Source organism: Mastigoproctus giganteus, chromosome 10 (assembly GCF_048544385.1).
Source record: "Mastigoproctus giganteus isolate SK-2022 chromosome 10, ASM4854438v1, whole genome shotgun sequence".
Classification (NCBI taxonomy): domain Eukaryota; kingdom Metazoa; phylum Arthropoda; class Arachnida; order Uropygi; family Thelyphonidae; genus Mastigoproctus; species Mastigoproctus giganteus.
The window spans coordinates 22,032,653-22,058,627 of NC_143584.1; the positions used below are offsets into that span (position 1 = coordinate 22,032,653).

Genomic DNA, 25,975 nt, shown 5'->3' on the forward strand with positions numbered 1-25,975 from the left:
TGTCCCAACTCAAACTGATATGTCTTCCGACATTGAATGACAAAATGATGAAATTCAAGGACCTTATGCTCATAGCTTTCAGGCATCTTTTGGGCAAGTCTGGTGCATGTACGCATGCTTAGTCCATTCCGTTTCATGAACCTGAAGCACAAATTGTGTCCTCCTTTGAAATCAGTAACTTCGTTTTCATCAGAAATTCTTCTTGCCTCATGCTGAACCATCTTTGTGGACTTAGGAATTCCAACTGCCCTTTGCTCTTCAATCCATATCTTCAATTCCCTCTCTAAATCAGGCCATTTTGCTCACTTGCCTCTCATGGCCTTCTTCTGCCATGGCATTTTCAGTAGGATTTCTTCTTTCCGTAGCCAGTCTCGGATCATTTTCTCAGTTGGAGGAGGACCAAACTTACGTTCAGCAGCACAATTTCCATTCACTTTTGCAAACTGGATCACTTTTAACTTGAATTCAGCACTGTACGAAAATCTTTTCTGAGCCATTTCTGGGCAGAACGTGGCAAAACGTACCCTAATATACCAGTAACAAGTGTGAAACAATGAGCGCAAAGACAACAAGTGCAAAAAAGCGGGAAATGCAAGTAAAAAAATCTACAACCACTGTATAAGACTCACCCAGTTTTTAGACCCCAAATTTTTCGAAAAAGGGTGCGTCTTATACATGGGGAAATACGGTATGTTATATGATAGTTATTACAATAATATAATTATAAAAATTACATTTCATAATACAAATTATATACATACAGTATATAATAATTTTATTCTTTATATAGAGGTACTAAGTAAACACCAATTATAGATCACCACAAAATTAAAAAGATACTGTACACCTTTTTATAATGAAATAAACATATAAATTAAAAAAAGAATAATAAGTTTAAGTAACTTAAACCGAAATTAAGTGGCACCCCTGGAATACTGTTGCGGCACCCTAAGGTGGCACGACACCCTGGCTGAAAACCACTGATTTAGTGTGTCGTGTTGATTGTTGTGTTTTGCACTGCAAAAGGACAAATTTTGTTTCGTTATTTATGTCAGGGATGTCAATTTTTTTTTTTTTTTTTTGTTTAGAAATCACGAAAATGATGGGCAAACGCAAGAGTTGTGCTTTCAAATTAAACAAAAACTTGAAATTATTCAAAAGTTCCATACATGACATTGTAAAAAATAAAGGAAAACATTGTATTGGACACGCGAGTAGTATGTGTTAAGTTTTTTTAGTTTTTTTTCCCATGGTCAACTGCGGGTAACTGAATAAGTGGATACTGAATCAGGGGATATGAGGGCACAACTGTATAATGTTTTTCTGTTGCACGAATGACTGTCCCACAAAAATAGAAAACAACACTATTTTGTGAAACCTCCCTGTAGATCGGTGAGTAATACAATTGGCTCAAGATCACCACAGACATTCCAAGCAGTCTTGGTACTTTACTGCATTCTGGATCTTGGATGTACCTCCATATATATATTTTTTTTTCAACCTACACAGCACAAAGCATGAGAACTGATGGGACTGCATTTCCGTTGTGCAGCAAAACTGCTTTAAACTTAATTCTGAGGCATCAATAAATATATGCCATTCATAGGATTGTGTTCAAGTCCTAGTTTGTTCACAAGACCATTAATATTGTTACAGAAACACATACTGTCTTTCATAATGAAATATTTTGACAATACTTTGTGAAGTTTTTCCTGATTCAAGTAACCTTCACTATTTTAACATAGAAGCAAAAGTTCTGCTTGTTCTTTAGATAAGTTAGAATCAATAATTAAGTCATTCAACTCTTTTTGCTTAATTGTGGTACATTATAATTTTCTGGTTAACAATCCAAATCTGTTGAAGTGGACAGCCTGGCAAAGTCTGTAATGCAAGAAATCCTTGCTATATTCACCACTGCTTCTTTTATCTTATGGTTTTGGGGGTCTAGTATCATTATGTGGAACAGGTGAGGATATTAGCATTAGTAGAGGCATATGATGTCTCTTCAAGACGCCTGGTCAGCGTGAAGAGGAAAAGACCAAACCCTCCAGCAATATGAAAGCACGACGAAACAAATGGCCCTCAGTCCCCAGCAGCTTTCACTCTCCCTCTTACGGCAGCGAGAGGATTAGAGTGGAAGCAGAGGGTGCTAAGAATCTCTGGGTACGACCAGGCTGCCATGCACGGAAACTGAACTTGGCCTGTTATAACGTAAGAACACTCATCGATGAAGACAGGATATTAGAACTGGAAAAGGAATTAGAAAATGTGAATTGGAATATCATCGGTTTGGCTGAAACAAGAAGAAGAAATGAATCACTTATAAGTTTATCAAGTGGAAATCTGCTGTACACCAATGGAAACATTGAAAGGAGTGAAGGTGGAGTTGGGTTTCTGGTCCATAAAGATCTTAAAAACAACATTTTGGAATTCAAAAGTACATCACCAAGGGTGTCAAGACTAATACTCAAGATTTCTAAGAGGTACAAGCTAAAGATTATAATGATTTATGCACCAACATCGAGCCATGATGATGAAGAGGTTGAAGAAATGTACACTGAAATTGAGAGTCTTCTAGATGAGCAGAAAACCCACTACACTATTATTATGGGGGACTTCAATGCTAAGGTTGGAAAAAGACAAAACAGCGCAGAAAGGGGAACTATAGGAAATTTTGGAATTGGTGAAAGAAATGAAAGAGGTGAAAGACTTGTGGAATTTGCAGAATCTCAAGGACTGTCAGTAATGAACACTTTTTTCAAGAAAAGGGTGAACAGAAAGTGGACATGGAAGAGTCCAAATGGATTAACTACTAATGAAATCGACTTCATCCTCACTAACAGAAGATATATTGTGAATGATGTTACCGTCCTGAATAAGGTAAATGTTGGAAGTGATCACAGAATGGTAAGATGTACACTTGATATAGATGTAGGAAAGGAAAGGAAAAAACTGACTCGAGTAAATAATACAAAGGTCTTTGAGATAACAGAAGAGGAGGAAAAAGCAGTATGTACTGGAACTTAAGAACAAGTATGAGCTTCTGCAGACTGCTGAGGACCAAGATATCGACGAGGAATATTACAACTTTTTGAAAGTGATAAAGCCCAAGAAACCTATAGGGAAAAAGAAATCCAAAGAAGAAAAAATTAGTCAAGAAACACTTGTCATGATGAACCAAAGACGACAAATGAAAAGCAAGAAAAACACTGACAGGGAGAAAATTGAGTATACTGAGTTATGCAAAGCCATTAGAAAGAGACTCAGAGAGGACATAAGAAGATTTAACACAAGAAAAGTAGAACAAGCATTAAGGGAAAACAAAGGATTTAAATTAGCAGCCATGAGCAGTAATACAGAAAGACAAATGATACTGAAACTGAAGAATAGCGATGGTGTACTTATAAACAGCAGAGAAGGCATAATTCAAATAGCAGAAGACTACTATAGAGAATTATACAAGGAGCAGGGGAATGATGCCAGCAGTGGGGAAGATGGATTGCAAAGTAGCAACACATACGACATACCCAATATTCTTCCTGATGAGGTAGAACATGCATTGAAGAAAATGAAGAATCAGAAAGCCCCGGGGGAAGATGAAGTTACTGTAGAGTTGTTAAAATTGGGAGGAAGAGACATAACACAAAAACTGGCAAGGCTCTTCACAAAGTGCATTAGAAAAGGTGTGATGCCTAAGCAGTGGAATAATGCAATCATAGTTTTGCTGCATAAGAAAGGAGATAAACCAGAAATCGGAAATTATAGACCAATTAGCTTGTTATCCCACATCTACAAGTTGTTCACAAGGGTCATTACTAACAGATTAGAAAGAATACTTGATGAGAATCAACCGAAAGAGCAAGCTGGCTTTAGGACAGGATTCTCAACTATGGATCACCTTCACGTAATATCACAGCTAATGGAGAAAGCAAATGAATATAAAACACCATTATGCCTGGCATTTGTGGATTATGAAAAGGCATTAAACTTGATATCCCATCATCAATATCATTCATAAACACCGCAAACAACAACGGACCCAACACTGAACCCTGAGGAACTCCACTAATAACATTAGTCCACGTTGAACAGTGTCCATTGATTACCAGTCTCTGTCTTCTGCCACTCAACCATCCTCTTATCCATAGCAGCAATTTGCCTCCAATGCCACACTGCTCCAATTTGTGCAGCAATCTTCCATGTGCAACAGTATCAAAAGCCTTTCTAAGATCCAAATATATAATATCAAAGTTATTCCCTGCATCCAGTTCTTTTGTGACTACATCATAGTATCCAATCAAATTGGTCAGGCAAGACCTGCCCTTAACAAAACCATGCTGCGTCTGAGCTATAACTGAATTCTTGTCTAGATGATCCTGCAGTGCTTCTTTAACCAGTGCATCCATTAATTTACCTGGAACAGAAGTTAAACTAACAGGTCTATAATTACTTGTGTCAGCCTTTGATCCTCCTTTGTGAATTGGGGTTACATTTGCACATCTCCAGTCTATGGGTACCTCCCCTGAGTCCAAAGAAGCTCTCATAATTATGGCTAGGGGTTTGCTTACTTCCTTTGCTGCCTCCTTTAATATAACTGGATAGATCCCATCCACCCCAGGTGCCTTTTTTATGTTTATCCTCAACAATCTCTCCTCCACTTTCCTCTCAGTTATTACAAAATCATCCAGCTCACTGCCAATGTTTACTTTACCTACATCATTCTCCTTCCTGAATAACTCCTCATGCGTGAATGTAGATGCAAAATACTCGTTTAGATTGTTAGCCACCTGAGCAGGATCCTCAACTGTTGAACCATCAATATCCAGTGGACCAATCTGATTCATCCCTTTCCTTCTTGAGTTTAAATAGGTAAAGAACTCTTTTCTGTTTTTCTTTGCATCCTTTGCCAAGGATTTTTCGTAGTCTGCCTTTGCCTGCCTAATCTCCTTTGTGACTTGGTTACAGACCAACTTATATCTATCATAGGCTTCCATGTCACCCATTAATTTGTATGTATTCCATGCATTTTTCTTCTCTGCCACATGTCTCATTAGTTCATCTGACAACCATTTAGGCCTAAACCTTGAAACAATATTTCTTAGTTGGTATGTAAAGCCTGGTAGCCTCCAAGATTAGTTCCTTGAATGCTTCCCATTTTGAGTTTGCTGTTGGTAACATCATCAGTTGGTTCCACTGTATAGAATTTAAATACTGTCTCAGACCATCATAGTCGCCTTTACGAAAACAAAAACCCTTCCCTTTACCTCTGATGGTAGTTACCTCCTTGAGTAAATCCCACTTCAACACACTGTGATCACTGCCACCTAGTGGTTCATTTATCTGCAGATTCTTAATGCATGAAGAATCACTACTGATAATCAGATCAAGAGTATTGCTCCCTCTTGTTGCCTCACGAACATGCTGAGGTAGAAAACAATCATCCAATAAATCCACAAAAGCCTTGCTAGTGTGCGAGTGACCAATCCACAAATTCCAGTCAATATCTGGGAAATTAAAATCCCCCATTATAAGACTCTCTGATATGCTAAGAGGAGATTTGATGCTATGCTTGCTTTTGCTGGATGTCCCTGATACTTTTGTCACAGAAATAGCAATTATCAATGTGGCTGCCTGGTTCTTGACACACTATAAGTAACTGCATAAGTCATACTTTTAATTTTTCCAGTTAGCCACATCCTCAGATTTGTGGTGTGTGTAATATGGAGCACAAGTTTTGTTCTGATCACCAATCTTATAATTAAAGCACAAAGAATATGTATGTTTAATAACACAGATTTTCTTCCTCTGAGTTTTCATTGTATACCACCCAAACACAAGTAGCAGAAATCGTTAGTGTGATTCAGACACATCCTTTGCTTCTGCTTAAATATTTTAACAATATTTAACAATACTTACAGAAAATATGAAATAGATAAGCATACTCTACACATCCTCAAACTATGACTGTTTTTCTGTTATTGAGAAAGGTGGGAAGCAGACAGACAAGGCTGAACATGCTAATCCTCACCAACATTACTGCCATGTATAAGCACATGCAAACATTATCTTTTGGAGGTAACACAACAAATTAGTATCACTAAATTGTAGTAAGGTACACATATTATGGATAAAAGAAAAATCTGTACATGTATAAACTGTGATGTGATATGAAATTTTAAGAATTATTTTCAAAATCTAAACACAAAATTTGAATGCTAACAGCTGATATATTTATGCTTTCCCATGCTGCAATTCATAAACTTGTTTTTATAACATTGACAAACAAAAACTAACAGAATCTGCCAAGTAGCATTAGCAATGCTTAAAATTAAACAATGGGCCCATATTTGCAACATGCACATGAAAAATTACATTACTGCTGTACTTTAAAGCACTCGTTATTGTGAAAAGTTTTATAATAATATAATATTTTACATTATCAGAGAGTTTCCCTACATACAATGTTATTAAACTAACAATAACTAAACATAACAGGTTAGTTAAGTGCATAAGCATGTATTTGGACATAGTGAATTACCAAAAATGGTAAATTGGCATCATTCTTATTATATCTCATTATATCTAACAATACAGTAAAAATGATTAGATTAGCAAAGGCACATGATGCAAGAAAGCAAGCTTATATAACATCAGCCAAAAATAAACCCCTTATTTCACCCATCCACTTGCTCCAAATGTTTGTCAAGTTCTGCCTTGAATCTATTTAAGCTATCAACTTCTACAAGGACAGATGGAAATTTGTTCCAGCAATCAACCACCCGCTGGCTAAAGGCAAATTTCCGCACATCTGTCCTACCAACCGTCTTTCCTCAATTTGAATTTATGCCCTCTCAGGCAATTATTTTGAGAAAGAGGAAGAATCCCATCAGCATTGAACATGCTCAAACCATTCAAGGCTTTGTACACCTCAATCAGATCACCTCGCAGGTGCCTAGTCTCCAGACACTAATTTGCAAAACTTAAGCCTTTGTTCCATTCACTAATCTTGTTGCCCTTCTCTGCACTCATTCCAACAGCTCTACATCCCTCTTAAAATGAGGCCTCCAGACCTGTATACAGTACTCAAGGTGTAGCCTGACCATTGCCTTATACAAGAGGATAATCACCTCCTCCTTATCCTTGCTAGAAAAATTCCTGTACATCATTGACAAGACACCATGAGCTACTCTTGCAGACCGTCTACACTGCTCAGAAAACTTCATATCTGCCTGCACAAAATTATTGTTATAGAGACATCTTATTGTTAATTATATTTATAATAATAGACCTTTGCTGTATTCAGATTTCTTCATGCAAGAATAGTAACCCTGCATAACAGTAGTATGGTTAAAATAAGAAACATGGTTTATGTCTATTTCACGTAAGGTTTCCAAGTAGAAAATTTCAATACTTATGAAAATGCAAGAATATTTAAACCAGAACTACTCGGACTTAAATTTAAACCATAACTACTTTGTCCAAAATGAGTGATTAAATCTGTGAGTATTTTAAACCAGCATTTCTTTTATGAAGAAAATTAGCTTAACCTCAGTGTCTGTACTGTGAAATATCTTTTAAGTTGAGGGACAGGAGTTATAAAATGAAAGTACCCATGATCTGAAATGGTAAAACACCAAGATGCAGAAGCAACTACGTATTTTAAAATTGCCATATAGTGTTTACTGTACCCACCTCTAGTTAAGTGTGTGGTTAGAGCCACATCAAGATCAAGTTTGGCCCACCACTGATTTTGAATTTTAGATTTGAAATAACTCATGAGAAGTGGAAAAAAAAATCTACTCAGGATTGAAATTCATCCCATTAATGTACTGTACTTTGCAAAGCAAGAGATTTTTGTATATAGTGTTTATGTAACAAACAGCATGTAAAAAAATTCCCTGGAATGTGCAAATTGAGTGGTATTCATTTCTGTCTTACTTTTTATGGTTTTTATTTTTTTTATAAAAAGAAAAATTCATTAACAGGACTAGGTATTGACAATTATTAACTACCAGTAATCATATATTTCATGGCAGAAAAATGTAGAGTAATTATTTTTTCTTTTTTTCTGTGTTACTTACCATTTTGTGGGTTTCCGATAATTCATCAAATTTTAAAACTGCTTTTGCCTTTTCAATTTCCTTCACACCACCACTTCTATTAAAAAGAAAGAATAAGAGGATACATTTAATGTGAATTTATATCAGCTGAATGATGGAAACCAGTGTGTACAAACACAATAAGCTAAAATGTTGAAATAATTAAATAAATTGAGATATATATTTCCTCTACAAATGGAGTGGTTTCCATTTAATATTCTTTCACTGAAGTCAAGAAGACAGTAATGTAATGTGTGTCCTCTTGACTTTAGTGAAAGAGTATTAGTAGACATCCTCAAAAAAGTGAATAATTTCATCAAAAAACTCAAGGCGTTCAAAGTTTGACTGTATTTTATTTAGTATTATCTTTTTGGCAACTTGAAAAGTGTTTTTTAATAGAATCTGTGACGTTTTAATAGCTTGTAAAAGTTCTCTCAGGACTACCTCTTTTCTTTTATTTTAGATCATGATTAACATGGACTTTCTTCTCTAAAATGGTGGTGACATATTTAACAAATTTACAAGCAATTTTTCCCAACTTTAATGAGGCAGTTGGAAAAGGTAATTTAACATAAGATGAAGTATATTTCTTTTCTACATTAGAACATTATGACCATTTAATTTTTCTACTTTTGAATACAGATACTTTCCCCCCCCTTTTTTGACAAGTCACTGTTAATTGGTACCACATAGTACTGTCTGTGAATGAAAGTACTATGTGGTACCACATAGTACTTTCATTCACAGACACTTATTTTGTTGTCAATTAAATTTCAGCTAAATCTACAACTTCATCATCCAAAACAAATATAAATTTTTTCAGAAACAGTACATTAAAAATATAAAAAAATTCAGCCCTTTTGTGAGTATGCATATATATGCTTATCATGTGTGGGCTACCTGCAATACAAACTTCTATGTACATTTTGAAGTTTGTTTCAAAGAATGTGTCCATTTATGCACGAGATTAGAAATATCCAAGTAGGCGCTGCTTTATCTTATTGGTGTTTCCAAATAACGTAGACATGGTTTCTAATAGATGGCGATCAAAAAATAGCTTTGAAAGCTGAAGAAATGCATTTATTAAGTTCTATTATCCAATTTCGACTTAAAAGCCAACACTGAATAAATTCTTTGGATATGCACCTGATTCAATTTCATCAACTTCCAGATCAGCATTTCACAAACTTTTTTTAGTCACAAAACACTTTTTCATCTCAAAATATATTTACGGAACACTTACGAAACAGAAGTTTAGCAGGAGCCAAAGAACTGTTTGCTAATATTTTATTGCATATGACACACTGTGCATCAGGAGCATCTTTATTTCCAACACATGTAAAGCCAAAATTCAAATAACTGCCACCATACTTTCATTTTGGTCTTTTATTAGTTGGTTCCTGTTTTTTCACTTCGGATTTTTGGGGAACAAAAGGCTGCGATTATTCATCCTAACTTTGAAGTGTGACAATACTGTGTTCGTTTTCATCGACCACAGTTGAAATACTAGAAGTACTTGCTTCTCATTTTAAAGTTCCCTTTTTCATTCACAAATCCATGGTCATTAATAATAATATTTCGAAATACTGATAATTATCAAAAAAGATTTATACAAGGAAGTTTTTTTTTTTTTAGGAGCATTAGCAACTAAGGCCATATTGCTCCGGGGATATGCGGTGGTCATTCCCTGACCTTTCTGCATCCTCCGTATTTGGTAGGCATGGGCTCGAACCCCGGTCTAATCAAGAAGCGTGTGCTACGCACTACTGCTCCTGCCCACCTGGCTACGGAGGCACCATACAAGGAAGTGAGTTTAGTTATGATATCGGTTCGCTTCCCCCCTCTCCTTCAACCTGTGTACTCCAGGCTAAATCGCATATGAATGGCATATTAGATCACTACATTGCTACTTTTTCGTAGATGTCATTACCTCTATGCATACTTCTCTATGAAAAGCTGGCCAAAATAAAGTGTTCCATGGTGTATTTGATTATTAGCCTTTTGATTATTATTAATAACTGAAAAAAAAAAAAAAAAAAAAAATTAAAAATTATGATACGAAAGTGGTGCACGCTACATATATGCAAAATTTATTTTATTATTATTTTTTTAAAATTATTAATTACGATTTTTCACAGAACACAGTTTGGGAAATGCTGTTCTCGATTTCTGATCTAGAAGTTGATGAAATTCAATCAGGTGCTATGTAAACAGAGATAAATGATATTATCACATGAAAAAAAGTAACAATGAGTTTTTTTTCATGACCATTTTGCAATTTTTAAAAAAAATTCTTTGATTTTTGAAATTTGTAGAAAGTAAGAGAAATTTACCTCAATATGCTACGTTGAACACCTCCATATTAGCATTAGCAAGGGCACATGCTGCAAGAAGGCAAGCTTATATAGCATCAGACAAAAAAAAAAAAAAAAAACCCACACACCCCCCTTCTCATTTCACTCATCCACCCGCTCCAAATGTTTGTCTAGTCCTACCTCGAATCTGTTTAAGCTATCAACTTCTACAACGACAGATGGAAGTTTGTTCCAGCAATCAACCACCCGCTGGCTAAAGGCAAACTTCTGCACATCTATCCTACAACTGTCTTTCCTCAATTTGAATTTATGCCCTCTCAGGTGATTATTCTGAGCAAGAGAAAGAATGCCATCAGCACCGAGCATGCTCAAACCATTCAAGGCATTATACACCTCAATCAGATCACCTCGCAAGTGCCTAGTCTCCAGACACTAATTTGCAAAACTTAAGCCTTTCTTCGTAAGAACAACCCTTTGTTCCATTCACTAATCTTGTTGCCCTTCTCTGTATTCATTTCCAACAGCTCTACATCCCTCTTAAAATGAGGCCTCCAAACTGTATACAGTACTCAAGGTGTGGCCTGACCTTTGCCTTATACAAGGGGATAATCACCGCCTTATCCCTGCTAGAAAAATTCGTGCATATCACTGACAAGACACCATGAGCTACTCTTGCAGACTGTCTGCACTGCTCAGAAAACTTCATATCTGCCTGCACAATTACCCTCAGGTCCTTTTCCCTCTCTACCACTGTCAGTGTAGTATCACACAGTTGATATGTTAAACTTCAATTGCCACCTCTCAGCCCTAGCTCTCACTTTTCTAGATCCTGTTGCAGCAGCGTACTGTCATTAGTCTCATTAACAACCCTGTCAACCTCTGTATTGTCTTCGACTGCTATTTTATGCTATGCTATACTATAAATTAAAACGAATATAAGATTAATGCAAAACTTTAAATGGCCCCACTAGATTTCTTCTTTTGGGGCCATTTAAAGTCATTGGTGTATTCGACTCCGGTAGCTGATGTGGAAACTCTCCGCAATCGAATTGTGGCAGGTTGTGAGACAATACAAAACATGCCAGGAATTTGGCTTTACGAGTCCATGAGACGTCGATGTGAGGTCTGTATTCAGGCAGAAGGTGTACATTTTGAACAATTACTATAAGGTGATGTGAACAGTTAAATGTCATAGACAGATTCAAAACTCGGAAACCAAGCATTTTCGGAACTATGTTGATACAAAATATTTTTATTGTCTACATATGAGGAACTCATTCCTGAAGTTATGCCGAGTATTTTTGTGAAACCCTGTATAAGTGATATAGGGAGGTAAGGTCTGCTACCCAAGTCAGAACAGAAAGCTCTAATATGTTTTAGCTATTAGAGACAAGTAATATGTATAAATTTAATGTGCTATTTAACTTACCGTCAAGGATTAATCCTAAAAATCTGATGTTATTGATGATTGGCATGGTATGATTAAAGATCCAAAGTTCAGGATCTGTGTGAAATTACATTGTCTGAAAAAGTGAATTGGAACTGTTTTCTGTTGTGAAAGACAATAACCATTGGGCACTGCCCAGTTTTGTATTTTATTTAGGTATATCTATAAGTAACATTGAATAGATCTCATATCCTGAGAAGGAAACAGTATTATTAGTTTTAGTAGTGGCAAATGATGTGAAAAAGCAAGCTTATACAGCATCCATCCATCTGCACTAATAACACCAATCTGCATGGTTTTTGACATTTGTAAGTTAATAGCTGTTTTTAACTCAGTTTTTTATGTTGATTTCAGAAATGTTATTCGTTTTTTTTCTAGTACATACCATTTTTTCACAAATCACTTAAGTTGATATCATAAGTTGTATTACTTAATGTATTAAGTTAGGGGTAAATGCTAAACCTTCATATGTTGGCAATACTTGCCTTCAGTTATTTGTTTCTTGACCTTGAGAGCTTCATGCAGCAATGTTTATCAGTGTGAGCTCAGTTTATTTTTGAGGTTATCATGTCAAACTTGTGCTGAAAAGTAAGTAAATGCCTTCATGTAAGTGTTTGAACAATCCAAACTTATTTTGTTATATTTGTGGAAATTATGTAGTCCTCAAGCAAAAACAGGATATTACAGAATTTGTAAAAAATGTGTATTGTGCTTATTTTGGAGGAAACTTGGTGAGCAAGATAAACAATGGGCTCTATATAAAGTTTGCCGAACCAATGTTGAAGCATCGAGATTGGTAATTGGGAAAAATGGTAAAAAGAAGGCTATGCCATTTGCAATTCCCATGATTTGGCGGATGCCTACAAACCACTGTGATGTTACTTTTGCTTACTTAACGTAGAGGGATACAATGCAAAGAATAAGAATATCAAGGTACATTTTTTACACTCCCACATTGACCACTCCCCAGAAAATCTAGAAAGTATTAGTGAATAACAGGGTGTAATGTCTCACCAAGACAATAATGAAATGGAGATAAGGGGAGGTGGAAGGTCAACATGATGGCTGACTATTGCTGGATGCTGAAGAGGGACTGTAATTTGATTTTCTTGCAAATTGCAAGAAAATCAAATAAACAAAAATTTTACCCATCATAGATCAGTTTTTAAAATGAGAGGTGAGTGTTTTGTGAACTTTTTATCACACTGCCCTTTTTAATAGTATTTTCAACATGTATTTAAACATAAAAGTCTGATAAAAGTAGCATTTTGTTATAATTTCAGTGCACAAATTCTGCAAAATTTAATAAAAATTTGTGAAAAATCAAATTTTCTTTCATGATTTTTGAAGAAATCTGATCTGATGGAAACAAATGGAAGTCATTTTTGAAATCAGCATTAGAATAAATGACTCTAATAGAAGAAATTCTAATGAATAATAGAAGAAACACCCTTTTCTGAGAAAACAGTGAATTTTTTTCAAAACAGAGTAGTGTAATCTGTCTATCCCTTAATTTATTCATACCACCCATTTCACATTTATTCATACAATCTATTTCACAATTTATTCACACTAGCCATTTCACAATTTATTCACACCATCCATTTCACAAAACTAGATGGAAGTTTTTTCAGAGAGTAACAATCAATTACTCTCTGGCTGAAAGCAAAATTTTCACTATCCTGCAACCATCTTCTTTCAATTTAATTTATGTCCCCTATGTGTGTCTTCTGAGCAAGAGTTATGATGCCACCGGCATTTAATTTACTCGATCCATTCAAGTCTCCTCACAGGTGCCTAGTTTCCAGATGCTGCAATTTTCAGAACCAAAGTCTTTTTTTTTTTTGGTAAGGTACCCTTTGTGTCCCTGACCAACCACGCTGCTCTTCTCTGCACCCATTCTAATAGATCTACATCCTTCCTAAAATGAGGGTTCCACGCCTGTATGCAGTACTAACAGTTCTAATCACTGCTTCATACAATGGGATAATTGCCTCCTTGATCCTGCCGGCAAAATTCCTGTATATCATTGACAGGAATTAAGCTGTCCTAGCAGCTTATCTGTACTGAAATAGAAAAATCATTAGCATATAGGTAAGAGTCAACAATATTTGGGAGTTCCTTTGTAATAGAATCTATTACAAGTACAAAAAGTTTGGTACTCCTTGTAGTACTACTTCTTCCCAAAAGAAAATCGTAGAGAGAGAGTTTTGATGTCAAACTTGAAAAGAATGATGCAGGAGAAAATTCTTAACGAATGTACATAGGTTACTGTAACATCTTATGCTAAAATCCTTCAAAAGTTGCAGTCTAGCGCTACCCAATTTCACTATGAGATGTGAAATTATTCACATGTTGCCAATCTTGAATTACCTAATTTCACTAAATGAGATGTTCTAGTAATGATGCCTTTGAGCCCTACCCAATATGTATTAGTAAATTCCCAGAGTCAGAGGCCTAAAAAGGCCATAAATGCATCATGCTAAATTTGAAAACCTTGTGGCATCTCTCATATTGTGAAAATCCTGAAACAGTGTTGTCTGTGTGGTGGCACCAAACTGAGAATATGTAACAACAGTCTTCTCTATCAGGGAAGTGTTACTTATTTGGTAGACTAGGCAACTCGTGAAGGATTTCACAATATGAGATATTACAGTAATGATGCAGTATTGCAAACTTGGTTTGCCCTCTTAATGAGATTACTGTGCATTAAAATGATGCCTTTAAGCATTCCCCAATATGTATGATTAAATTCCTGCAGTCAGAGGCCTAAAAAGGCCATAAGTGCATTACATTAAATTTGAAAACTAATGCAATTTAGTAATTTATACATTAATTTCTGTCCATCAGTGTACATCAGTGAAGAAGCTAAATTTTTGTGTGCCAAAAATTTTTTTACTGTATATGTAAAACATTTATAATGAAAGGTGTAAACTCTTCTGAACAAAACTAGTGGCAGTACTGAATATAAAGAGACATTTATTTATTAGTGATCATTAGCAAATGATGTCAAAATTTTTTTATTTATATTTTGAAATAAATGTAAAATAAAAAAAACCGTGTTATTTTTTCAACCCACCCAGGATTACTATCTGATTAAGATAATAGAAAAACACCAGAAGACAATCTAGTGTTTTTCTGTCATGTGATTTCTAAATTAAAAAAAATAATAAAAATTTTTTTAAAATTATTATTTAGAAATCAAAATCAATGCTACAAATTATGAAGTGCTGTACAGGTAACCCTCGTATAACATGATACAGTAGACTTTCAGAATAACGGCACCTTCGGGGGTTCAAGGTGCTGTTATTTTGATTTTTCTGTTATTTAGAAAGTTTTATTTTTAATATATTTAATGCAGAAATAATGAGGCTAAATAAGAAATAGAGAGATTAAGAACGCAATTTTATTAACTGCACATAAAAAACATACACATGTTGACAATCTAATGTTATATTCTACGATTAATATAATGTTATATTCTACTTATACCCCATTCTATTTTCTTTATTATATCAAGTTTAGTCTGCATGGGTAGCACAGTGGTATTGTTACCTCCTCCCCGCACCAAGTAGAAAAAAGGCCCGGGTTCCAATCCTGTTGATGATGCAAGGAAGTTTTATGGGCTTTTTTCACTCCGTGGCTGAGTTAGTCTGTCTCAAGTAGATAGTAAGGCTTTTCCCTCAGAAACTGGGGGTTTTCATCCAGCAAAACAGGCAAATCGAGCAGAGAACACAGGCAATTTACATGGGTCACAATATATATAGGTAGATGAATTAACTTTCCAGGTGAACCTAATGTAATAGTTTTGATTATATCAAGTTTGTCACTAAGCTTTAGTGTTGTTCTTCTTTTCTTCTCTGTATGAGGTTTATTAATTTTAGCAGCCATAGCGAGCGGTTTTTAATTTAAAATAAATGTAAAACAGTGGCATAATACGTAATATCAGTACAGAATTCACTCTCAAAATGGAGAACATAAATAAATACAATAATCACGTGACTTTACAACTGCACTGTATCTGATCTCAATGTGCCATTACATCTTACATACAATGCTTACATCTGTACATCTGATCTCAATGTGCCATTAACTAGAATGTTCCATTATTTTGACAGTGTACTGTAGTTAGGTTCTTATAAAATCTCATGTTGTGCGAAACCGTGTTATATGGGACTAAGAATCAATACAAAAAGAGGGGGATTTACGTTCCAAAAGCTAACAAAAATACACCAATTTTTTTATACCTATCGGAAACTTAATTTTTATTAAAAATAGTAATAACTAGAATTTAAATCACAACAAAGAAATTATTCCAATGTGGTTGTTAAGAACAAAGTTTAGTGATACATAACTGGAAAAATTTATAAACAATCAAATAAAAACTAAAATAATCTTAAAAGTCACAAACTGCATGCTTTTAAGTCAATTTTTATGGTCTCAAACAAGCACAAGTTCAATAGCACAGAACCTAACACGAGGATTTCCCAATAATTTTTTTTTTTTGCATAATGACTAGCGAGTTAACAGCAGGGATTCACAAAAAAGAATGGAAATGTTGAAAAATTACGTCCAACATAATAGCAGGGTTTCCCTGCACAAAAATACCATGCTATGCAAGGTTTGTCGCAGTTCTCTAACTGTGTTAGAGCGAAACCATTTTGAAGAAGTACTGTCTTATACGGGGTTTGCTTGTATTTGTATAATTTCCTGATCATATGGCTGTAACATGTTAATAGGGAAAACATAACTTACCGAATATGAGAGAAGGCATACTGTAAACTAGATTTATGTTTTCTGGGGCTTCTTCTTACAGGTTGAGAAGGAGGTAAACTTGATGGATGTTTTCTAGGACTTCTCCTTAATACCAAGAGAGGAATCCTTTTGTTGTCCGTGCGTTTTTCTTCACAAATATTATTATCAAATAGCCTCCTTGCAAGCTTTCGTGGACTCCTGCGTAGTATTTGTTGTGATAATTCATTATGTTTTCTCTTATTATTTGCTTGGTTTCTGCACAAATTTGGTTTGTTTAATTTAGATGAATCTTGAGGCACAGTTATCACAACATCTTGGGATACTTGCTGATGAATGTTGCATGTAGATGCAGTTGGACAAGTTAGACATCGCTCTTTTATTCTGTTGCATAGCATTTCCAAAGTTTCACTTTTGGTGCCCAAATTAACACTAAAAAAAAAAAAAAAATGCATCTAAAGAAAGGTGAATGCACATTAATAACATGCAATTTTTCTGTGTTTCTACAGAAGGCATTTAAAAAAAAAAAAAAACAACCTACTACTTAAATGTTTAATGGTAATTTTTTTAAAAATCTGCTTGCTTACTATTAATGTTGGCATAGCAGGAGACATGGGGAACTTGAATTGAATAGGTATGGCACTGAAAAACTATTAACATAAGATAGCATATAAATCCAACTTAATATGAAATGAGATAGTGGCATTAAGGAATTTAAAATAATAAAAATATTACTATAATGAAAGTAGACAAAGGATATTTGACAATCATATTAAATAATACAGATTATAGAATTTAATGTACAAAGAAATTCAGTTAGATCTGACTGCTACAATCAGATCTAAGTTCTTGCAGTATTGTTGCAGTCATATGACAAATGCTTGTATTGTTTGTTGCATTCATACTCTTCAACAAATGGCTACAATTAAATGGGTAATCAGGCTATTGGACTGGGGTGCCTCCATAGCCAGGTGGGCAGAAGCAGTAGTGCGTAGTACACGCTTCTTGATTAGACCGGGGTTCGAGCCCGTGACCCACCAAATACGGAGGATGTGGAAAGGTCAGGGAATGACCACTGCATATCCCCGGAGCAATATGGCCTTAGTTGCTAATGCTCCTAAAAACCAAATAACAACTATTGGACTGGATCTTGTGCCTCTGGCGGAAGGCGCGGATGACGTCACTTCAGTGATGCATTTTTCGTGACCGATCAGATTTACTCAGTTGTAGGTAACTCCCAAGGATGTTTCACATCAAAAATAATGAAAAAGCTAACAGGATTAATTAATACAGGTATAATTTCAACAGACTGATGAAAAGCAAAGCACCGTTTCAATTCAGCAGTATAAAATTTTACACGAAAGGCCAGATATATAACAATACTATATCTTAGTGCACTTTGAAACAAAATTAATAAATGTTAAAATTAATAAACTTCACTGGTTAACTCCTTGTAGTCCAGAATTATTTTTACTGTCTTCCCCAAACAGTCCAGCTCTAAAATCCCCCAAAAAATTATTTGTTTATTATTTATGGCAAAATATTTTATAAACTCTTTAGATACGTTAATTATTTATAATGATTTTACTGAACAAGCAACTTCTTTTGAAACTGCTTAACTGCTTTTGATTAAAGTTGTTTTGTGATGGATCTGCCACCTTCATCAAGATGAAACTATTTGCAATTCAGACTTCTGAAAGCCAGAAAAACAACTTCCACCACCTCCATTTGGTTGATATTCAACTGAATGAATAACTACAAGCGCTATGGTAAGCTCCATCTATAATACCTATATTTCTTGTGTATTCACAAATAGTGACTGACTTTCCAATTTGAAAGTTCCCCCCCCCCAACTTTCCCTATCATTACTTCAGTTTTGGTATTATACACAGCAGTAAACATAAGTAGTTCTTTTGTCTTTTCAGCTAACACCTTATCCTCTTTGAAAACTAAAAATCCTCTGCTGTTCAGCTTTCTTCATGATCTTTTGAGGGCAATCTCTTCATATACACCTAAAAGGCACTGTATATTTAATTTTTGAAGTTCTGCTGGTTGGATACTAGTATAAAATCAGTCAGTTAAATAAAATGAAATCCACTACCCTCCATACTGTGAAGCAATTCACAGTATTGTGAAGATGAAGGATCCTTGAGGGGGAAGTCATGTGTCAAGTCTAGTGTTATCAAGTTGTCATTGGTAGGCATTCCAAAATATGGCATAAGAGCTGACATTTAACTTGTTTCTAGTTGGCTAAAAAAATACAAAGGCCCACTTTGTTGGCTTTTGAGGGTTTGAATGAAATTCTACCTACCAAAAGCCAAGAGTAGTCTCATCTAATTCAATAATTCTTCCTAGAACAAAATATTTATGAAAATTTTCATTCAGATCACCAAAAATCTTTTTTATTTTAGATTCCCTATTTTGAATTACTTTTTTTTTTTTTTTGTGGGGAGGGCGGTTACAGAGATGCAAAATATCTACAGAAATCTCTTCCTGCTAATGACAATCTTGAAGCATGATGGAATTCTGTCTATCCATTCTTCAGACCAGTGTTCCTTTATATTACGGTTTTTTTTTTTTTTTTTATTTAGTCCCATGTTAATATCAAAAAATGCCATTAGTTCATTCAAATTATGAATCAGAAAGTTCTGATTATTTCACTTCTGACAAAGAGTATAAGATAATTGGTGACTTTCCAAAATGAAGAAAAACAATTGCTGCCTGCTATTAAAAATTGAATATACACTCAGTGATCACTGATTTATGATCACCTGCTTAATACAAAGGTTGTACTGAGAAGTTAACATTCATTAATCAAGTAACTGAAATCCAATAAAAACAGGTTAGTTAATGTTTGCAGTTACATTTCAGACGTTCAATCATATCCAAATTTTGTCCACCCCATCAATTATGGATGGGGTGGTCTCAATTCAGTGATCACTAAGTGTAAACATTGCTATAGTTTTTCATACTGTTTATATGAAATATAAATACACTCGTGTGCAAAACTTAAGGACCAACACTGTTTCTAAAGGTTACAACCACAAGATCTTTACCGATGAGAGTAGATTCAGTCTGGCGCCTCCGTAGCCAGGTGGGAAGGAGCAGCAGTGCATAGCACACGCTTCTTGGTTAGACCGGGGTTCGAGCCCATCACCACCAAATACGGAAAGGTCAGGGAATGACAACTGCATATCCCGGAGCAATATGGCCTTAGTTGCTAATGCTCCTAAAAAAAAAAAAACCCAAATAGATTCAGTCTCAGCAGCAATTCTGGACATCAGCTGATTTGGCGAGAGGTTGGCACACAGTATCACCCCGCAAACATCACAGAAAGGGATCGATATGGTGGTCGAGGTGTTCTCGTCTGGGGAAGCGTTATCTTGGATGGATGTACACAACTTCAGATACTGGAAGGTAGTAGTGTAACCGGTACATGCTACTATACTGAGGTAATCTTTCCCCATGTGCATCTGTTCCGAGGTGCCACTGGCCCCGAGTTTGTGTTTATGGTTGATAACACCACACCCCATCGCACTGCAGCTGTTGATATGCTTTTGGAAAGTTGTTCATTGGAGGACATTGTTTGTATGGATTGGCCTGCCCGTTCCCGTGATCTAAATCCCATCGAACACATATGGGATGCTCTGGGGATACGCCTAGTGGCACATCCACACCCACCAGAAAATGTTCACCAGCTGAAGATGGCGCTGACAGAGGAATGGATGATGTTACCACAAGAAGTTATCAACAACATTGTTCTAAGTATGGACAGGTGGTGCAAAGCCTGCATCGACATTAGGGGTGGCCATATCTCCTACTGAGGACCACCCTTCCTTTTGTTCCACCTTTGGCAGTGATGCATCTGTATCATGGCAGCCAGTGCTATGTTGCCATTTTTTAATAAAGTCTCTCTGTACTGTTTTGTTTCCATTGTTATGTCGGTGTTGTTTCCTTCATCATTTCTGTACTTCACAAGGTTCCTTTGGTATGCTTTTCCCATATTCAGGCCACTCCTATGAGAAGCTATAGGTGAAAACCTGACTGGTCCTTAAATTTTGCACACCAGTGTAAATGGCAGTACAGTAATTATGCAAGCACAGCTGGAAAACAAATTTTATAATTAAAAGAACAGACTACTGCAGCCACTGTGACATTGGACTGGAAAGGGTTAACTCTCAAAAGGGTGGAAAAATCTCTGTGTATATTAGTGGAATAATTAAATGGTCATAAAATTTGCAAGTAGAATGTGCTATCACCGAAAGTTCAATTGCACAGAACCTAACGGATATTTCCCAATATATATATATATATTTTGAATAATGACTAGTGAGTCAACAGCAGAGATTCACATGTGGATTCACAGTGGGGATAAAAGTGAAAATGTAGTTCCTATAAGCAAGCAATGTTGGTTATTATGCATTGAAAATAGATCTGAAAACAGTTTGAAAATTCAACATTTTCAATGATTATAAAAAATCACAAAAACTACTTTTCTCATTTGAGACTAGAGCGTATGAAGCAGAACAGAAGCAGCTACATACAGCAAAGCACAAAAATTTAGACTATAGCACTGCTCATTTGGTTTAAGCAAGAGGGTTCAGAATGCTCCAATTTCTGGTTGTTTTGATTCTTAAGGTAGATACATTATCAGCAGAGCTGATAGTGATGTTCACCCCAATCACTGCAGATAAACTTGGAATGCAGAAAATATGAATGAAATGGTGGAAGACTTGGAATAGTTTGTGGCAAGAAACTGTTTTTAACAATCTCACTGATATAGAAAGAAAATCTAATTTAAATTTTATGGTAAATAAATTTATGATCTTTATTTAATTGATGTAATCATTCATTTCTAAAATTATATCCCATTATTTACAGGTATTATGAATTTTGTTATATTTTGTTATTCCATAATGTGAAATTGGTTAACATGAACAATTGTTCTGCTTCCCAGCATTTCATGTTAACTGGGTTCTAATGTATATTGCTAAAATAAAAGCAATTATAAATGAAAGCAACATTTTAATGTTATTTACTATTTTAACAATTCCCAATAGTGGGAGATTTTTTATGGATACACATCTCCATTTCTAACACAATCAATGAGGCAGATTAAAAGTTGTAACTACACTGAAGGCATATTAAAATTCACATTGATGTCACTATTTTAATTTTTAAGCTTCATGGTGTTTTTTTTTTTTTTTTTTTGGCATACTATATACTACAGAATGCATACTCCAGGGGTGAATAATTAGGATTTTTCAAAGTTATAAATTATGAAGTTACTTACTAAAGGTCATGATATGTACAATTTAAGATATCTGGCCATGGAGTATTTAGAACTTCTTCAATTGTGGAGTGAGGTCTTTCTATATAATCTCTCTTGCCCTATTTATTAAAGAAATAAATTGCATAATAAAAATACATATATATTTATGAAAAATTAGACATTTTTTTTCACAAATAATTAAAATATAAAACAACAGAGCTACTGAAAATTATGTGAGCTGCTTTATTTTCAATAGCCCTTTTGATACTATAATCAGCTCAAATGGCAAGAATGAACAAATGAAGTGGTATAATTTTTTTTCTGCTGGTGCTCTACAAGCTTTGCTCCTTTGTATCACATTACCAATAAAAAATGCACCACACTGAAAGAAGAATGCAGAAATGCAGTGATGAATAAAGTTGTCATCCAGTGAGCTTTAAGTCTAAAAAGCAGAAATTCTCTAGAACTTAAATCCAGCAATTGATGAAATCTAAAATTTTATAGTTTTGGGAAATGACAGGAAATCCTGAAAGTGAAGTGACCAACCTGAACTTATATTTAACCTGCCAGCAGGTACATGGGAGAGATGTCCTCTCCATAAAAATAGCAGAGCCATCTGTATCGCTACATGTGACCATGTAGTCACATGTAGTAATACAGTACTTTCTCACTGAACATTAGCATTAGTAGAGGCATTTGATGCAAGAAAGCAAGCTTATGCAGCATCAGCAAAAAAAAAAAAAAAAAAAAAACCACTTCCACTTCACCCCTCTGTTCGTTCAAAATACCTGTCCAGCTGAGCATTAAACTTATTTAGGCTATCAACTTCCACGACAAGGGATGGAAGTCTATTCCACCAACCAACCACCCGCTGGCTAAAGGCAAATTTCCGCACGTCTATCCTACATCTGTCTTTCCTCAATTTGAATTTATGCCCTCTCAGGTGATTATTCTGAGCGAGAGGAAGAATCCCATCAGCATTGAGCATGCTCAAACCATTCAAGGCTTTATACACCTCTATCAGATCACCTCGCTGGTGCCTAGACTCCAGACACTGTAATTTGCAAAACTTAAGCCTTTCTTTGTAAGAGCACCCCCTTTGTTCCATTCACTAATCTTGTTGCCCTTCTCTCTACTCGTTCCAGCAGCTCTACATCCTTCTTGAAATGAGGCCTCCAGACCTGTATACAGTATTCTAGGTGTGGCCTGACCATTGCCTTATACAAGGGAATAATCACCTCCTTATCCCTGCTAGAAAAATTCCTTTAGTAAATTAATAAGAGGAGTTTACCTCAATATAGTACGTGGAACACTTCCGTATGATACCCTCCAGAAATTAAAACGGAAAAAACGAAAAAATCGACAACTTACCGGTACATTAAAGTAAAATATGAATCAGAGCTGTAATACTCAATATGTTCTACGTTGATAATAATATTAGTAAATTAATAAGAGGAGTTTACCTCAATATAGTACGTGGAACACTTCCGTATGATACGGAAGTGTTCCACGTACTATACTGAGGTAAACTCCTCTTATTAATTTACTAATATTATTATCAACGTAGAACATATTGAGTATTACAGCTCTGATTCATACTATCTAAGAAAAATTCCTATATATCATTGACAATACACCATGAGCTACCCTTGCAGCTCGTCTGTACTGCTCAGAGAACTTCATATCTGCCTGCACAACCACACCCAGGTCCCTTTCATTCAAAACAAAAGAACAGAATCTTCTATTCTTGTAGTAGTAGTAAATGATGCAAGGAAGCAAGCTTATATAGCATTTCCAAAAAAAAAAAAAAAAAGCACACTCCACCCACCCATACCCTCCAAGAATTTGTCTAGTTCTTCCATGAATTTATTCAACCCTTCCACTTCCACAACAACAGACAGAAGGCTGTTCCAACAATTAACCATCCACTGGCTGAAGGCAAACTTCCACACTTCTATCCTGCAACCATCCTTCCTCAACTTGAATTTATATCCCCTCATGCATATAGTCTCAGCAAGTGAAAGAATGCCATTAAAATTCAGCTTACTCAATCCATTCAAGGCTTTAAACACCTCCACATGGAAGACTGCTGCACAAATTGGAGCAGTGTGGCATTGGAGACAAATTGCTACTATGGATAAAGGGATGGTTGAGTGGGAGAAGACAGAGTGGTAATCAATGACACTGCTCTTCGTGGACTAATGTTATTAGTGGAATCCCTCAGGGTTCAGTGTTGGGTCCATTGTTGTTTTCTGTATTTATAAATGATATTCATGATGATATATCAGGCTTACTGTCCAAGTTTACAAACGATACGAAAGTTAGCCGGGTTGTTAATGACACTAATGACAGTACACTGCTGCAACAGGATCTAGAAAAGTTGAGCAGATGGGCTGAGAGGTGGCAAATTAAGTTTAACATTGACAAATGTAAAGTACTACATATGGGAAGCAGTAATCCCAGAGTAACGTATCAACTCTGTGGTACCACACTGACAGTGGTAGAGAATGAAAAGGATCTTGGGGTAATTGTGCAGGCAGATATGAAGTTTTCTGAATAGTGCATATGGTCTGCAAGTAGCTCATGGTGTCTTGTCAATGATATACAGGAATTTTTCTAGCAGGGATAAGGAGGTGATTATTCTCTTGTATAAGGCAATGGTCAGGCCACACCTTGAGCACTGTATACAGGTCTGGAGGCCTCATTTTAAGAAGGATGTAGAGCTGTTGGAACGAGTACAGAGAAGGGCAACAAGATTAGTGAAAAGAACAAAGGGTTGCTCTTACGAAGAAAGGCTTAAGTTTTGCAAATTACAGTGCCTGGAGACCAGGCACCTGCGAGGTGATCTGACTGAGGTGTATAAAGCCTTGAATGGTTTGAGCATGCTGAATGCTGATGGGATTCTTCCTCTTGCTCAGAATAATCACCTGAGAGGGCATAAATTCAAACTGAGGAAAGACGGTTGTAAAATACATGTGCGAAAGTTTGCCGTTAGCCAGCTGGTGGTTAATTGCTGGAACAAACTTCCATCTGTCGTAGAAGTTGATAGCTTAAATAGATTCAAGGTAGAACTTGAAAAACATTTGGAGCAAGTGGATGGATGAAATAAGTTTCTTTTATTTTTTTTTTTGGCTGATGCTATATAAGCTTGCTTTCTTGCATCGTGTTCCTTTGCTAATGCTAATAAGATCTCCCTGCAGGTGCCTAGTCTCCAGACACTGCAATTTGCAGAACTGAAGCCTTTCTAGATAAGAGTACCCTTTGTTCGCTTCACCAGTCTGGTTGCCCTTCTCTGCACCCATCCCAGCAGTTCTACATTCTTTCTAAAGTGATGCCTCCAGACCTGTATACAGTACTCAAGATGCGGCCTAACCATGGCCTTATACAAAGGGATAATCACTGCCTTATCCCTGCTAGCAAAGTTTCTGTATATCATTGACAAAACTCCATGAGTTGTCCTGGTAGCCTGTCTGCACTGCTCAGAGAATTTCATGTCTGACTGCACAAATACCCTCAGGTCTTTTTCATTCTCCACTACCCTGAGTATACTACCACACAATTGATAAGTTACTCTGGGGTTACTGCTCGTATGCAGTACCTTTCATTTGTAAGTGTTAAACTTCAGCTACCATTTCACAACCCGTTGCCCCAACTGACCCAAACAAAATCAATGCTGCTGAAAAGAAAATTAGATATCAGAAAACCACTGCAAATAAAGATTTCAGGAAAAACAATAGCCCTGGCAACTGAATGAAAATACCTAAGTGTCATGTTTGACACAAAACAACAACTAACAACTAATATACTGATTAGCTTAATAAACTATATTATTTATTTCACGTGATATATAAGTGGTATTAATTATAGTATTAATCTTATATGCAGAAACTTAAAAAAGGAAGTGCTTTGACCTGTTAAGGGGTGGAGAGGCCATTCCCATTACATTACAGTGAATATGGAATAAAACTAGTAAATGATGTAATTATCATAATGAAAATGAAATGCACTAAATAAGGCAATTTATATTCATTTTTGCTAAAAATTAATTATGTATTATATACTAAACGTTAATTAATTGAAATAATATTCA

General features: G+C 35.6%; 1 protein-coding gene across 1 annotated transcript in view; it reads right to left on the reverse strand.

Moving 5' to 3' along the window:
* Positions 1-25,975, reverse strand: part of LOC150078848 (mdm2-binding protein-like) — a 162,582-nt gene that overhangs the window by 18,501 nt on the left and 118,106 nt on the right. The window contains exons 15-17 of the mRNA XM_090382857.1: positions 21,907-22,004; positions 16,617-17,045; positions 8,082-8,157 (exon numbers count right to left, since the gene is read on the reverse strand). Coding sequence (XP_090238983.1) covers positions 8,082-8,157; positions 16,617-17,045; positions 21,907-22,004 — 603 coding nt within the window. The remainder of the gene's footprint in view (positions 1-8,081; positions 8,158-16,616; positions 17,046-21,906; positions 22,005-25,975) is intronic.